Source organism: Homarus americanus, unplaced genomic scaffold, assembly GCF_018991925.1.
Source record: "Homarus americanus isolate GMGI-L3 unplaced genomic scaffold, GMGI_Hamer_2.0 scaffold31037, whole genome shotgun sequence".
Taxonomy (NCBI): Eukaryota; Metazoa; Arthropoda; class Malacostraca; order Decapoda; family Nephropidae; genus Homarus; species Homarus americanus.
In genome coordinates, this window is record NW_024722227.1 from 9,874,101 (window position 1) to 9,892,163 (window position 18,063).

Consider the following 18,063-nt stretch of genomic DNA (forward strand, 5'->3'; position numbering starts at 1 on the left):
TGTCTATCTTGTGCTGTAAGACTCTTAAGTCCCGTCCACACGATCGAGCAGTGCCCGGCGGGCTTTGCCCGTTTACCGGGCAACGCCTGTGTGTTGTTGTACACACCGGGGTGGTTGGCGGCAGTCATAGTCTGGCGCCGGTAGCTAGTAGGTGGTTGGCAGTGGCGGGTGCGGTACGATCACCATGGTGTGTCGCAGGAATGGTGCAAAGAGTGGTTAGGTCGAAGAAATGTATTGGGAAGTCATGCCACGATTTTACGTGAACTGCAAGATGGACATGAGAAAGACTTTACCAATTACATGAGAATGGACCCCAACACCTTTTACAAACTTCTAGCGAAAGTGGAACCATACCGGTATATAAAAAAAACAGGATACCAATATGAGGGAGAGTACAGTATATCTGCAGAGGCTCGTCTAGAGGCAACTCTCATATATCTTTCAACTGGGTGCACCTACACGTCACTTCAGTATAGAACGAGGATATCAAAACAAAGTTTGTCTTGCATAATATCTGCAACTTGTCAAGCCATGTATGAAGTACTCAAGGAAGATTACTTGCAGGTGAGATTTGTAGTACATAAAAATTCATTGAATAATGTTAGAATTATGATATGCATAGACAGGAAGCTATGGGACTAGAGTGAGGAGAGCGGCAGGAACGAAGAACACACACTAATGTCCTCATTACATAATTCATAAACAATCTCCCGTTTATTGTCACGCCAATAATGTACATTGCATAAGCTTATTTGGTTATACACTGGACATCTGGACCGAGCTGGGAACATATAAGTATCACATTTGCAGTACTTAACTCAGGTTTTACAAAGTACTAGCTTACGTTCTATCAGTATCTCTATTCATACCTCACCGACTTGAGGACCCCGACCCCCGAGGTCAGCGGTGGCGTAGTGATCAGCTGTTTTTGACAGTCACGTGAGGTTCCAATAATAACACGTGTCTTGTATTGCAGGCTTGTGTTATGTTGAATGTTAATGACAATATTATCGGAATGTCGGTTTTCCGGTTTTATCGTTTGTCTGGCAGAGTAGTCGCTCCATATCCGGCAGCAAACCACCAGGCAGGCGGACCATGATTTCGCTCAACGACGGGCACAGGCAATCCGCTGGTTTGCCCGCTAATTTTGCCCGATAACTGGCATTTAGCGCGTGCCAGTCGGGCACTGCTCGATCGTGTGGACGGGCCTTTAAGTACAGCAGAAGTTGTTGGTCTCAGATGCAGATCCTGCCGTTTCCACCTACAGTATATGTTATAAATACATGTGTAAAGGAGCTCTGGAAACTGTTGTTACAATATTGTATGGTTCCAGAATATCTTAATTTCATGTTATTATAAGAAAATTGCAATTACAGATAAAAATATGTAAGCATTTTAGTTCTATCATCAGGATAACTAGTGGAAGGAGGAAGGGACAAAACGTAAACATGGTTGAGCTTCCAGCGTAGGTAGACTCGTGAAGCAGCTGCGTGCCAAATTTACGCCTAGATTTGAACCAAACTGCTGCATAGTCAAGTCTATGGATTGGTGTTGGGAATGTACAGTCTGTTCACCAAGTCAAGGTTCAAGTACGTGGTAACATTCCTCCCACCAGGCTAAGCCGAATACCAGAGGAGCTCGTCTGAGCTAGGGCCAGATTATCAGATTCTTAGTGATATTACACCGTAACTGAGGATATCGGAATACACGTGACTGATTCCCCCATGAAGGTGACAAATATTGTAGCTAAAACGGCGTCCTTATCACGTACAGACTTCATCATATCGTTTCTAGGTGACCTTCCTCATCCTCAGTTAGTGATAAACTGGATTTAGCCATCTGAGAGCTGAGGAGTGGGGGTGGCCCCGTGTGGGTGCTAGAGGACCCCGAGGCCGCCCACTTGGTCCTCTAACAGTGAGCCCCCTGATGTTTTTCTTTAGTTGTTACTGAGGAGCAGATTATAAGCCCGCGGCGTATCTCTACCCCTCTCTTATAACACTCCTGTACGTAATCACCGGACAGACACACACACAAAGCACCTCCCCTACCAACACCAGGCTGCTGCTGAGTATCTACCACCCCGCCGAGTTGACGTGAAGTTGAGCCGCCACTCAAGGGACAACCACACACAGCGCGCCACGGTTCACGGGAACAAAGGTTGCGTCTGCCTCAGTGTGGAGAGAACCTTGTGACCTCCAACTCTACCCCACCCTCACCCCAATTCACCCCCATGAACCTCTGACGAGTCATTCCTGAACTTGACCCCCTTCCCTTGTGATACTCAGTGGGTGGGGGTGGGTGACGGGAGGGGAGGAAGCATACTTATGACCTTAATTGAGTGTTTGATGGGCATGTTAGGCCTAGACTCGCTCAGGGCTCCCAGCACCACCTAATGTCACACCCTCCTTCCTACACGTTCACTTGACGTTCTTTAGTATGGATCTTCATCGCTGATTCAACAAACAAACCCAGGTACAGGGATTACCTGAAAACTATCCACCCAGCTTATTTCACATGATTAAACACCTGTATGCTACCTCGGGCTGAGTTAGATTAGGTGAAGTTAGATCGGTTGGGTTATGTTAGGTTAGTTAATCTTTAAGGCGATAGAAGTTAGGGTGCCTAATCTTCAGGTGATCCAGGGTCAGTAGACGTTAAGTTTAGGATTAAAAAAAATCATTCCTGGGTGACTTATATATCGTCACGACTCCCATGATGACCCTCTTAACACTAAAGAATCGTGATGGGACAAATTTGTTATCTCGAGAGGCTGCCACGGAGTCTCTTATTGATCTGGAGTACGACAACAGTACTCGACTCTGGCACTCGTGTTATTAATACTCTCAACCTGAGCGTGTATACAAATGTCCCCCCCCCCCCCTTCAATGAGTTTTTCCATTTATCTTACTTCAATTGAGAGGCCGTCCGTACAGTGCAACGTATTGTAAACGATCCGCCTTCACGGTGTAGTAGCACGGTCATGTTGCCACCACAAGAAGTCGAAATGTTGTTGTCAAGGGTTGGCAACACTATACCAGACACTGACAGACAGACTGATGGAGATGTATAGAAAGACAGACAAACAGGCAAAGATATATAGATAGACACACAAAGATATACAGATACTTAAGACAGATGTAGCTACACAGACAGACATAGAAATATATAGATAAACAGACAAACATTTTGAGACAAGCATTCCAACACGTAAAGTAATGTCTAAGTGACTACCGCACGTGGGTGGTTAGTATTGCACAACAAAAGGTCAAGAGAATGTCAGGAGTTCGTGTAGGTTAAGGGAGTATAACACCGCAAAATGACGCATGCACGCACACACACACACGCACAAAGTATACGACAGATCTTGATAATACTGTAATTGCAGATGCTTGAAAGAAGATATATTTACGAGTTTGCGGATGAACAGGCTCAGTGTTACCATGTGGTTGCATCAGTCTCATGGCCACTAACCACGTCATAATATCACATGGAACACCATATCCTTCCTTAGCAGGCGTTTCTCATCACTCCAGTATAATGAAAACTTAACAGGCTAATTTTGCCACCTGTGGTCTCTCAACCCCAAGACGACATTAGAGTCTGCATCATCTCTCACAAAACAGAGTGATGGCAGCGGTCATAGCCACAGTATCTAATACCTTTATTGATCATTTGTTGTCTGCTTAAGTTACAGCAGCCTGACGTTGCTAAACAGCTTCCGGATGTGTGGTTGCATGCATGGGCTGGTGCGATGATGTCTTCGGTAAATCGTCACTTCTGCCACGCTGTCTCCACGAGGACACGACCGCTGATCTACTGTAATCCTCAGTACCGGTACCTCTCACGACGCCAGGGTCCAACACCTTACTCAACCAGGCATCAAGAGAGATATATACTCTATATCTCTTAATTTTGAATCACCATACCAGCTACTGAGGGGCAGTGTGTGTGTGTGTCCCAAATAGAACTCGAGAACGGGTTTGTGGATTTTCATCAAACATTCTCAGGTTTGATCAATATGTGACAAGGGCCGCATGATAAGTTTATGGGGTAAATTGAGCCGAAAGTGGCCAGATGTTTCCATGGTAACGGTTGTCCGAGGATTAAAGAATAACATGACCATGAGGCCGTGTCCATCACCGACTTCATTAATTTACAGTTGTCACTAGTGTGATATTTATCCTGCCAAGGTAACGGTTCGCGGGCAGGGTTTCCATCCGCTCGGGTGAATATTTGTAATTAATAATGTCTAGTGTGTGGTCTTATATACGAGCTTAAAGGTGTTAGTGGGAAGTACTGTAACACGCAACATAACATCATACTATCGCGTAAGACACAAGGCTTTACTTCTTCTTTGTATAATTCTAGATTTGCTTTGACCTGACAACATCCATGTTAAGGGCTGCTGTTATAGTATCTAAGGACTTTAAAGGAAGTTACACAGAGACACTAAATGGAAAAAGGATGCTATGATACTGTCTGCCGAGTGTTCATGTAGTTAGGTCAGATTAGGTTTACTATACCTCTCTCTCGAACCCAAAACAAACAACCAGAACACCAGGAAACGTAAGCTTTAGCCATGGTCTTCCGCAGCTACTGGAAATAATGACTCGGGAGCTTTATACAGCGGCAATGAGCTGCGGTCCTTCCCATGTTAACATCAAAGTGTGAAAACTGTGTCATCTATAAGGTGTCATCCCCCTGTACGATTTTCGCCATCCAACGTTGACGATTGGAACAGGTTAGGTTATTTCACGTGATGATTAAACTCCCTAACTCTAATTGGAGGGGTTAGTTACGTTAGTGTTAATCATCACGTGAAACAATCTAACGGGGCTAATCTTCACGTAATCTCCAATTAAGAATCATTCATTATGTTTTGACCGATTGTCTTGAAAACTTGAAGAGCTGAATAAACCTTTCGTCTCTTTTTTTTCACTATTATATGGTTCTGTGGCGAGCTTACGAGTCTACAACACTGAATTACGAGAAATATGTACACAACTACACACAAAATCAGACTATCTATCCTTGAGGTTAACCCGTCGCTCTGCAATACTCATCATCATCACTACCACCATCGTCACCACCTCTACCACCATCGTCGCCACCTCTACCACCATCGTCGCCACCTCTACCACCATCGTCGCCACCATTACCATCATCAATGCCATCACTACCATGTTCCAACATCTCCACCATCACTATCAACATCTGCATCACCCCTACCACCATCGTCACCACCTCTACCACCATCGTCGCCACCTCTACCACCATCGTCGCCACCTCTACCACCATCGTCACCACCATTACCACCATCGTCGCCACCATTACCATCATCAATGCCATCACTACCATGTTCCAACATCTCCACCATCACTATCAACATCTGCATCACCCCTACCACCATCGTCACCACCCCTACCACCATCGTTGCCCCCACTACCAACACCTCCCCCACTACCAACATCTCCACCATCACTACCACCATCGTCACCGTCACTATCAACACCTCCACCACTACCCCCCTCTACCACCTCCACCACTAGTAGTAGCACCAAATACCGTACTTACACGTCTATTACCACTACTAACCCCCGCTACCACCACCACCAATGTACCTGTAAAGCAGTGGGCTAAGGGGCACGGAAGTAAAATTTTGACTTTCGTAACTAACATGGGAATTTCGACCACTAAGTTTTCAGAGTTCACATTTTTTCTCCTTCAAGTAGGCTACTTACCGTAAGAGCAAGACTAACCATTACAATCTTAAACAATAGTAATAGTAGGCCTATATCTAACAATAGGCCTAACCTTGATATTTTCTTCACGTCATTCGTATCAATGCCCGAATAAGCTACTTTGTTCGTGCATTAGAGCTAAGATTACTCCTCTCAGCTCTCTTCCAGTTTAGTAAGATTAAACTTACGAAGTAATGTCGGTAATTAACCATTGTAAACTGAAAAACACATTATCGATTGTTATTAACCATTGTAAACGTAAACATACTATAGTAAATTAAAGAAAGATCTACTGAAAACTAAAACAAACTATCCGTTGAAAACCTCTTGAGGCTTAATGGGTTAAGATGTTAGCCCTTTCGTCAACACATTTAGTACCATCGTAATCAATAACTTCACATCACCTCAGCAAGTTATTATAGGTCTACATTAGCTGGTAGTTCTAAGATTTACGCCAGGCGGTGTTGTATACCCACAAAAAACCTATCTGTCCCTTTTCTCGTTAAGACAATATTACACAATGGACGAACAATTTGATCACTATTTGCGAATACATCGGACTCAGGTGGACATATTTTTTGGTGTACATAAGGTTACAAGTATTAACAGCCCGTCTTTTGAGTTTCGTTTGTTTTACTTGGTCTTTACTACCAAAACAGCTACAGCAAGAGTGATTAACAGCGCCTGTGTTCCCTCCGCTACACAATGACTCCTTTATGGACGCTACCCAGAGGAACATACTGTAGACCCGGTGTAGGCAACATGTGACGGGGATGATCTGGAGGACAGCCTGAGGGTGAGTATGTGGGGTGAGAGGTGTAGCGTGAATGGGGTGAAGGTCTGGGACGTGTGAGTCATCGTCCATACAATAGTGACTCAAGCTCTTGTGTGTGGTGGGTGTCTGCCTCACTCCGTCCACCAACATAACTGCACGAGTAGGTTGTCTTCAGATTAAGAAGCGAATGCATAACAAGTTTCATATTTAAAACGATTTCTGAGCCTCAATTCTTTGAGGGATTTCGTACACACGCGGACAAGACCTAAAACACCATTAGTTGTGCTCTGTGTCGTATGTCAGTAGCTTTACACTGATCCTTCCAAACCTACACAGCTGTTCTAGTCGGGAACCTACTAATTGTGGGTCACTGCCAAGGCCATGTCTGGATAGTGTAATCTTGTACAACCAGAATGTCAATTTGATTCATTCCACTCACGATTTAACTTTTATTTTATTTTTATTCATGGGAGGAGTGATTGAGAAGTGAATCAGGTGAAGGCAGTTGTAGGGCAAGATTCCACCTGTATTAATTAACTTAATCTAACTTAATTTCAAGCATTATATTTTAAAGAAACTTAGACAATTGTGATTTTCTGCACTTCACTTTTTTTTAGTAAATTTTGTTCAGTGGGTGAGTGAAATAGTGAAGGTTAGTGAGTGGTGAGGGTAGGGGGTGATGCCAAGTGAACTTTCGTCTGAATATTGTTCATAGTGGACAGATGGTGGTGTGGTAGTGAAGGAAACGCCACTAACAGATGGAGCTTTATTACTAATGTTTCGTCACAAGAAGCGTCTTGTGATGAAACGTCATTAATAAAGCTCCATCTCTAAGTCGTGTTTCCTTCACTACCACACCGAACTATCTAGAAGTGTAAGTAATAAGAGTGCAGAGGTCTTATTGCAACTATATCTTGCGCTAGTCAGGCCCCACCTCGATTATGCGGTTCAGTTCTGGTGTCCTTATTATAGAATGGATATCAATTCACTGGAGTCGGTGCAGCGAAGAATGACAAAAATGATTCCGGGACTTAGAAACCTTCCATATCAAGATAGGATAAAGAAACTTAACTTGCATTCCCTAGAAAGACGAAGAGTGCGGGGAGATATGATAGAAGTATTTAAGTGGGTGAAAGGAATCAATAAAGGGGATATAGATAAAGTTCTTATAATATCCGAGCAGGATAGGACTCGGAGCAACGGATTTAAGTTGGATAAGTTTAGGTTTAGGGGGGAGATAGGAAGGAACCGGTTCACACAAAGGGTGATGGATGAGTGGAACAAGCTTAGCAACTTTGTAGTAAGTGCTGGAACGCTGGAAAGTTTCAAAAGGAGGCTAGATAGATTCATGGATGATAGAGAGTGGTAGTAACTCTCGACAGGAGCTGCCATGCACAGGCCAACCGGCCTATTGCAGACTCCTTATTTTCTTATGTTCTTATCTCATCATAACACTAGCAGTATCTGTAAAAGCCTTGGTTAAGGACGTTCAGGTGACGGGCAAGTCGAAGGGAATGATTGAAACCCACCTTTTGATGCATTCAATATTTATTGATGTGGTCAAAACCTGCAGAGGAGATATTCATAATATTACATGGTGATTCATCTGAAACATAATTAGTTAGTCTCACACAAGTTTATCTTAATTACAATTTATTAAACATACTGACATAACACAAAGTTCATAACTCTATTAATCTTAGCTTCGCTTCATTCTGCATTGTCTTGTTACTCCAGGTTAGGCAGAAACGAGTAGGCGTAATTAGTCAACAATATTTCAGTACCGAGGGGTATGTCATCACTTAGGCTGTTTTTACAAGTGCAGGTAAATGCAGATCAGTATGGTGTTCCAAGAGACAACAGTACTGCGTAAATTATATCTACACAAATTCTCGGACAGGATTGTAAGTCGGTGTTCACCAGTACGAGCAGAGGGCTGGTCTTCACAGCATCACTGGAGAGGGCGATCTGTCTCATGGAGGGGCGGGCAGCCACCGCCACCAGTCTAAGACAGTCCACTCAGCAGAACCAGGACTTGTCTGTAAACACTTCTACATCTGGCAAGATCACAGGTCGAAAGATTTAATGGCATCACACACCAGCACTGTAGCTGAAGCCAGCGACTTGCCAAAGAAGCGACACAAGAAGAAAATATTGAAGCCACTCTCGCCCTCTCCCTGAATCATCTCAAATCTCGCATACACGTCACACAACGAGAAGCATTCGACGAAAATTGGACACACCTGAAACAACGGGGTAGCGTCACACTACGCCACTATGACGCTGTAACCGGTGACTCCAACCGCCACTGCAAAGAGTATCAATCCCTGACTCGATCTCAACAGATTATGTACACGAGACTGCGCCTAGGCAGGTTTCTATGGGCGTACATTGGCAACCCTGAGCCTGGCCGCACTGTTTGTAAACTTTGTGGCCAACCCGACTCTCACACCCTCTCTCACTACATCCTCACTTTCCGTATGACCTCCTCCTACAGGTCCCCAGCCGTTACCAACACCTCTTCCCTCTCTGACCAGATATCCCTCCTCCTAGTGACAGGCCTGGCACTTGACATTATTAGGAACCTGCCGCGCTTTGCCATACACAGATGAAATGTACCGGGAAATTTCCCCCCACACACTCATCATTCTGTCACTTTATGTAACTTGCTGACAAAACCTATGACCCTTCAGGCTTTTACGCCCTTAATGCACGAGTCATAAAGGCAAGCATGAACTTAGCATGCTTCCCAGATGGGCACTGTAAACGCTTCTGCGCTTCACCTTGCACAGGATGTAAGGGAAGGGGGTGCCCAATAAACTAGATCCCTCGTGGACAATCTAAAAAAAAAATTATGTAGCCAGCGGTGATAACAAAACCATACACTCAGAAGAATCAGGGCCTCTTGTCTGTAAGCACCGCCCCAGCCGCCACATCTGGGGAGGTCTCAGGTCGCGTGGGGAGGGGGGTGTACGTCCTCCCAGTGTGTTGATGTTGTCGTCCACACCTTCCCTGGTCGTAAATCCACCCAACTGCGGTATATGCTCAAACTTAACTGCCTTGAGCAGATTGATGATGTCGCCTCTTCTCTTACGACCTCCCTCCTTCCTATCCTCGTCTACTGTGATGGGTCTGTCACCACGCTGGGCTGTGCTGGGGCAGCTGTATGGATTCCTGAGCGTTAGGCCCGCAAGAAAATCAGGGTCCACGACTGGGCCTCCTCCACTGACACTGAAAGCATAGCCATCCTCGCGGGCATTCATGAGGGGGCGACCTATGCTCGCACTGAACGCCGGAACCTCCTTATAATCAGTGACAGCACTTCTGCGCTAGCAAGGCTCAAATTACCCTCCCCCTCCTCCCGTGCCGCCCAACACACCCTAGCCGCCGTCGCCGGGCTAGAACAAACTGATGACATCCGTGTCAAGTTTATTTGGATCCCGTCACATATAGGAATAACTGCCTGTGACACTGTTGATCGACTTGCCAAAGAAGCAACACAAGAAGAAGATATTGAAGCCACTCTCGCCCTCTCCCTGAATCATCTCAAATCTCGCATACACGCCACACAACGAGAAGCATTCGATGTAAAATGGACACACCTGAAACAACGGGGCAGCGTCACACTATGCCACTATGACGCTGTAACCGGTGACTCCAACCGCCACTACAAAGAGTATCAATCTCTGACTCGATCTCAACAGATTATATACATGAGACTGCGCCTAAGGTACAGGTACCTATGGGAGTACATTGGCAACCCTGAGCCTGGCCACACTGTTTGTAAACTTTGTGGCCAACCCGACTCTCACACCCTCCGTCACTACATCCTCACTTGTCCTATGACTTCCTACAGGTCCCCAGCCGTTACCAACACCCCTTCCCTCCCTGACCAGATATCCCTCCTCCTAGTGACAGGCCTGGCACTTGACATTATTAGGGACCTGCCGCGCTTTGCTATAAACAGATGAAATGTACCGGGAATTTCCCCCCACACACTCATCATTCTGTCACTTTATGCAACTTGCTGACAAAACCCATGACCCTTCAGGCTTCCACGCCCTTAATACATAGTAATAAAGGTAAGCATGAACTCCGCATGCTTCCCAGATGGGCGCTGTAAACGCTTCTGCGCTTCACCTTGCACAGGATGTAAGGGGGTGCCCAATAAACTAGCCCCCTCCGGGGCAGTCTGTAAATCTGTCGCAGGCTGAGGGATTTAATGTTTGTTCAGGTAAGGCAACGCCAGCACTGTAGTTGAAGCCAGCGGCGATAAAAGTACCTGTTCGTCACGTCTGGTGATGCTATAATTTTATTCCCCGAAATGTTTATCAGGTGGGCGACACGTGGACTAAGCTCAAACAAAGTAAACGTGAGAGTTTAAGAGTCACTGTTGAACCCAAGACACGCACTGCTATTTTGAGTCGTGATAACATAGTTTTATTTATTTAACGACGTTTGGTATGTGTGTGTGTGTGTGTGTGTGTGTGTGTGTGTGTGTGTGTGTGAATAGTCGTTACCCAAGACATCATCACCGACACCAGCCCAGGGGTTGGTCGTCACGGTGACTAGTGAAAAGAGCCCCAGTATTCAGTGACTGTAATTAGAACTGCGTGCCCTGAGAGACCTGCAACCGGTCCTCACTACCAAAATTACCACTATGACCGCCTCTCCCAGCTCTTGTTTCGTCTACTCCTACTGGAAAGCAACGCTTACACTAAAATAACCCTAATTACTTTCATGTTAGTAATGCAGGTAAATGGTAGTGAGGTGGAGAAGGCGGCAGAAGACCTCATACGTAGTTACTAAAGGGAACCTCTGTGTAGGTTCTCGGAGTACTGCCACGGGAAAAACCTCATCCATAATGGAGAACAGTATAGTGTGGTTGACCCTATTTGAAGATATAATTACTTTAAGTATGACCTTGACGAATACTCCCCGCCTGTGCAGTATATATATTGAGATCTTAAATTGGTTCTAAAACACAAACACTTCAGTTCTGCAGTTATGCGTGACACCTCGATTTACCCACTGATTTTTTAGTCTTTTTTCTTTTGTTTTACAACGTCAACATTAGGGGAATGAGAAGTTGTTTTGTCGATGGGTGAAGTGTGGACTTATCTTGTCCCTCTGATATTGCCGCTCTGTGGTGTCATTGTTGTCACATTACTTCATCATATATTCCTTTCACACTCTTAAAGGCCTCGATCATATACCCAGGTATTCTCTGATGGTCTTCATAACTCAAATTCTTCAGCCCAAGTAGATACTTATTTTGTTGTCCGTTGCAAAATACTTTCGATTACATTGAAGTCTTTTATCTTATGGGGGTGCCACACTGTACCGATGTCCCTTTAAATGTGGACGAACTAAGATCTTAAACAACTACCTCAAGTTATCTTCACGTAAGTAAACGAGTGATGATGACCAGACTCGCCACCCGCGTTCATCTTGTAACCTTTGTTGTTCATGTATTCTCCATAGGGCAAAACATCAGGGAACAAAGATGGGTGATATACAAATATGGACAAACTATATGTTGTTTGTAATAATAATAATAATAATAATAATAATAATAACAATAATAATAACAATAGTAGCTAGGATTTCATCTTAAATTGTGTTATGTGTGTAATTCTCTGCGACAGTCAGCAGGGAATATACTACAAAACGCCTACAATATGTAATGATCTTGACCTATACGTATACAGTACTGCAAAGTTGTCGTATACAGTCGGTAACTGACGAAGATGACTGACCAAGTCTTTTAGAAATGTTACATTTCTAAAGTACACAATAGTTGATTGGTCTGAACTATACGGCACTCAACGTACACTCGTTCTTAACCATTGACTATTATAAAAAATCAATATAAACTACAAAGGTTCAGTGTTGCCAGTCAGCGTCGCGACAGTCAACCTCTCGTTTATGGTCCTCGTACGACTTCTTGCTTTAATGATGATGTTCACTTGTGTCTTATAATTATTCATTAATGATGACTTATTAATCAGCTGTTACACTAGTCAGTGACCCTGCTGTCTGCTGGGTCCTCAACACCAGGTGTCAGCAAGTGTGTCATTCACATCGCTGGTACTGACACTTTGAAACGACCTCTGTAACACGAGGTATAATTTACAAACAACTACTGTACAATAACGTTCGTCTCAACAGGCGAAGTGTTTGTGTATGAGGAATACGCACCAATGCCAAGGTCGACGAAGAACCAGGAAAAAAGATTTGTTGGGAGTAAGTCATTATTATGGGCACGAGTTCATTCGACGTTGGCGAAAACGAAAATAGGAAAATAACCGATGACTTACAATAAACAGTATATATACTGTATAAAAGGCGTCCCTGTAAGATCAATAGAGCCTCAGAAATCTGCTGGTCACAGGAGACACTGGGAAAAAGCTCCTGTAATGCGGGAGTCGTCATTCACTGGTTGCAATACTGAACAAAGTAATGATATAGCGAACATATCTCCTACGTGACTCAACACTTTTATCGTCTCATAAAGACTTGTAATTCCAGCTAGAAGGTAATATGTCTTCTTTTTAATAATATCTTTTGACATTAACAGTGCACAGTAACCTCCAATACGCGAGTTAGTACTTTTGACGACAAAAAATTCCCCTTACATTGCATTGAATATGAAAATAAGCCAAATTAAAAATACACAGGTAAGATGGGTGCAAGGTGTTATAGGGTGGGATCATATGCCTCACCCAACCCCATCAGGAGGACGAGACCGTCATTACTCACCATGCTGCTCATGTTGGCTGATGAGGTCTTCACTCTTCCATAGTCGTCCTCATACTTGCTGAACAACATTTCCATGACAGTTTGGAAAGGTGAAATAGTTCTTAAAATTCTAAACTGTTATTCACGGGTTTCAAAGGATTTTAAGTGTGTTTACAATAGTTATCACCGCGTCAACGTTATTAGGTCACAGTCAAAGTATATAAGTTGAACTCTCAGTTAAAATATCAACTTTAATGGCCAATATTGTGGCGGGAGGGGCGCAACACTCTTCACCTGTCCATGGTTGGTGGCAGACTGCGAGTCTGAGACAGGCAGAGCGTGCCGCGAGGTTGTCTGCACTACCAACAAAGCGCTGAACAGTGGCGCAACCTTCGTAGCGAAATACAGAACTGCAACGAGCATGTATAGAACAAGTAAAGTGTTCTACGTAGTGTAGGACGATCCTTACGTGTTAAAGTATGCAGGCAGTATCTTATCATCCTATTGCAATGTAACATTAATAAATTAAGTTCTAGAAAAACTAAACAATACATACTGTCGCTTACAGCATCAAATTATATTGTCGTAATGAAAATAATATTCATTTTATCTATTTTGATGTCCTTAGACAAGTCACATAAGATCTGTGATATGTTCTGAGCGTCAATGTATAAAGAGCAATGTCAATAGCAGAGACGGACATTCCTGTGACGTCATTACTGTAACGTCATTGGTGGAATGCGTTACGGGCTCGGGTCCTTATAACTCCTCAGTGATATGGAGTGACGTTACACCACCACCTGATGACCCGAGTGATGATGACGGCATTAATGAGGACTTGCGTGTGTGAAGAATTGCGTGCTTGTTTATGTGTGTATGCATAATGTGTGTGTGTGGGTGTGTGTATGTGCCGGCGGGGTGGACATGCAGTACCGGATGAAGGATCTTTTCAACATAAGACGACTCCAGGCAAGAACAAAGTTATCCACAGCTTCCACCGAACGCAACCTACAGGAGCTCCTGAACATCTACGCAGATGCTTATGCACACTTCGGTCTTAAGGTGGATGTACTTAAGACTCAGATTCTCTTTCACCCTGCCTCTGGTTCAGCCACACCTCCACCATCCATCCAGCTTAACGGTACTACCCTCTCTAATGTTGCCCACTGTCAGTATCTCGGCTCCCACCTGTCCACCACCGCAGACATCGATGAAGAGATTCAACATCGGATCAGAAGTGCATCTCAAGCCCTTGGCAGACTCCAAAACCGTGTCTTCAGCTGTAGGGAACTGAAATTATCAACAAAGCTGCACGTATATCGTGCAGTGGTCCTCCCCACCCTGCTTTATGGCAGCAAGACATGGGTCACATACAGGAGGCACCTCAAGGCATTTGAAAACTTTCACCAACGTAGTCTATGTTCCATCCTCCAAGTTCGCTGGGAAGACAAGAGAACAAATGCCATTATTCTTGCTGACACCAACTGTAGGATCATCGAGGCTACCATTATCCATGAACAACTACGCTGGACTGGCCATGTTACCCGTATAGACGACAGTAGACTACCAAAGCAGCTACTTTACAGTCACCTAGCGAATAGTAAACGTAGCGCTGGCGGGAAACTGAACAGGTATAAGGATAGTCTTAAGACAAACCTGAAAAAATGCTAAATCGACCCCCTCACCTGAGACACGATTACTTCACTCCGTAATGCTTGGAGAAGCACCACGCGAGGTGTCAATACTTTCGAGTTAGCCCGTCTGCATACCGAGGCAGACAAGCGCCAACGTCGGAAAGACCCTGCCGCCGCCCCTCCCGCACTAGATGTAGCCCTCCACATGTGCAACATCTGTGAACGACCCTGTCGGTTCCGTATCGGCCTCTCTCGTCACCTCAGAGCTTACCAACGAAGGTGACATCCTTAATAACTCATATCATTGTATCATAGCTGGATGATCGTCATACTCGATTCCGAGTGACAGCAAAGTAGTAGTAGTGTGTGTGAACTGAGTTTGTCTCTTTCTAGAATACCAAAACACTGTAAATTTCAAGGTTTAGTATTTCCTATATATTAGGAGCCAGTGGTGGACAGAGGGATACAACAACGGCTGAGTTGTAATGACAGTATGTTATGGGGTGTGAGGGTGGACATACTACATCCTTAGACTGAGTACACACACACACACGCGCACACCACAACGACCATCACCACTACGAACACTAATATGATCACCACCACTACACTTGCTGGGTACATTAGAGGTAAACTACACCCAGAACACCACCACGGCACATAAAACTAACAACACCAAAACACTTCCTGAATACACCAGCTGGTAACCACAATACCTGTACTGACACTCACCTGCGATCACGGTAGTCACAACAACATTTAGGACACGTGAGATATCGACATTCTTCGCCTCTCTGGGTTATTCATAGTATACATCACCACAACTCTTATCTCCTAACTTGTGCCAGTCATGGGAATACTGATAGTGGTGGCATGACGCACTATCAACTCACGCACCTCAACACCATACTCCCGCCATCACCACCCCAGCCACGACATAATGTGATTTTGTTGAAGAATGTGAACGTTACTTTCACTATTACATTCTTCATCTAAATCGATTAACATATACTAAGTTGGCTGAGGCGTGATAAAGTTCGGAACTGTTAATGTAGACGAAAGACAGTCCTACCTTATTATTCTCATTACCATTGAAACTGTCGGTATAGTGAGCTGCACGGAAATGAGATTGTGAAATAATTATAAACATTAAAATAGACTCCCAAAAGGTATGATTTTCCTTTTCCGAGGAGATAAGAGTAACACACACACACACACACACACACACACACACACACACACCTTATCTTACACGTTACATAAGACAAGGCTGCTAATTGACAGAAGATAAGACTCACCTATACATGCTCGTGCCACTTGACAAACTGCAGGTCACACGTGGATTATAACACACCTTTCGAGTGGGAGGCAGAATACGCTCACCTGACACGAGGCACCAGGAATAAATGCAGAGAAACGGGAAGAGGAGGGAAGGAAGACGAGGAGATACAGGAAGAAGAGGGGGAGGAAGAGGAGGAGAAACAGGAAGAAGAGGGGGAGGAGGAGGAGAAGAAACAGGAGGAGAAGAAGAATGTTGAGTGACGATTGAACCAGTGCATTGGTGACAGGCACAAAAACAAGGAGTTGATAAGATTGGTTTACCTTCGGTACATCATCGATTGAGGAAATTGTTCAGACGAGAGGGTTTGGAGACAGTGGGGAGGAGGAGGAGGAGGGAGGCTAGCAATACGTTCGTGTTTTGGATCAAGTTCTCGTCACATCTTTCAAGTAAAGCAAAGTTGGCCACAGTGAAAGGGTGTACACTCCTCCCAACCTAAATAATAGGCATTCCGTCAACCTAAATTGGAGGATTCCCTGCAGCTTTAATTATAGGGCTTCAATGCAACGTAAATTAGAGTCCTTCCCGTGAATTATAGATGACCACACTGAGAACACAGCTTAACCTCTTACTCACTGGAGCTGAAGCTAATAGAAGCATTACACTGTTTACTGATCCTATATTCGACGTACACAAAGTTATCTCATACTTAACGATATATTGAAAACAATCGCCTTCATATCTCCGTGGGAATATGTAGTAAAATGTGAATAATAATGGTTAGGTTCCACAGTATTCACGGCACAGGTGTGTAGAATGTGTGTGTGTGTGTGTGTGTGTGTGTGTGTATAAGAAGACCAAGACACAATATTCTGCCCTTTACAGTATATCTCACTGTACGTCAGAGAAAGCCACGTAAAATGCAAAGTAGTTTTCTTGCACCGGAACATAATTTAGCCTGGGACACGGGTGGCACTCCATTAGTTTCCCTCACTGAGTATTATGGATTCATTTGGCTGAACGGAGTGTGACAAAGAAAACATGGAGTGAAAATGAATGAAAATGATATATATCTCTCAATGATAGAGACGTTAGATCCACAAGAGCGTGGGCTAATATTGAGAAGTTTATGAAAAAAATGCATAAGTATCGCCTTATAATTTTAGTTTTCTATAGGCAACTTTTTTGACTTAGGGCTTACCATTTTCTGTACTTATTGACCCCCCCTCCCCCTCCCTATCCTGGACCTGTATACTGTACTGCTCGTTGGTGACTGGTGAGCCCCGCTCTCTCCCAGTCTTCTGCACACGTCCTTGGTAATAATTCCTCTTCTATCACATTTACTCAGTTAAGGCTGTTGAGGTATGTTTTATCCCAGTTGTTATATTTACCTAAAAATAGTAAGCAGCCATAAGTTTATTGGTGAATTGTAAACAAGCATGTGTTGCTCTGTTGGTTATTCGCAAGTATTGAATTCCGTTTGTATTTTATCAGAAGTTGGTGGTGCTTAAAATCATGTGGTGGTAACAGGTGGTTATGGTAAAGTTGTATTTATGATGATATTGATTTGTTTCTTAATAATCATGTGTTTATGATCATGATGTGTTTACTATAATGTTGTGGTGTTTGTTAATATTTACTTAATAATTATGTGGTGGTGTTTATGATCATGTAGTGGTGTTTATGATCATGTTGTGATCATTGATGTTTGTTAATAATCATGTGGTGTTTATGATCATGTGATGTTTGTTAATGATATGGTGGTGTTTATGATCATGTATGATTGTAGTCACTTGTAGTGTTTATGAACTTTACGATCATATGTTTGTTATTGATCATGTGGTTGTGATTATCATGATGTTGTGGTGTTCATGAGCACGTGGTGATGTTTAT

The 18,063-nt window shown here is 43.9% G+C and overlaps 1 protein-coding gene across 2 annotated transcripts in view; it reads right to left on the bottom strand.

Annotated features, from left to right (window-relative positions):
* Positions 1 to 13,587, bottom strand: part of LOC121862376 (kelch-like ECH-associated protein 1) — a 141,526-nt gene extending 127,939 nt beyond the window's left edge. The window contains exon 1 of one of the 2 annotated variants that reach the window (XM_042360635.1): positions 13,279 to 13,587. In XM_042360635.1, coding sequence (XP_042216569.1) covers positions 13,279 to 13,353 — 75 coding nt within the window. In that variant the 5' untranslated portion in view covers positions 13,354 to 13,587. The remainder of the gene's footprint in view (positions 1 to 13,278) is intronic. The other variant, XM_042360633.1, reaches the window with a different exon arrangement.
* Between the last annotated feature and the right edge of the window lie 4,476 nt (positions 13,588 to 18,063).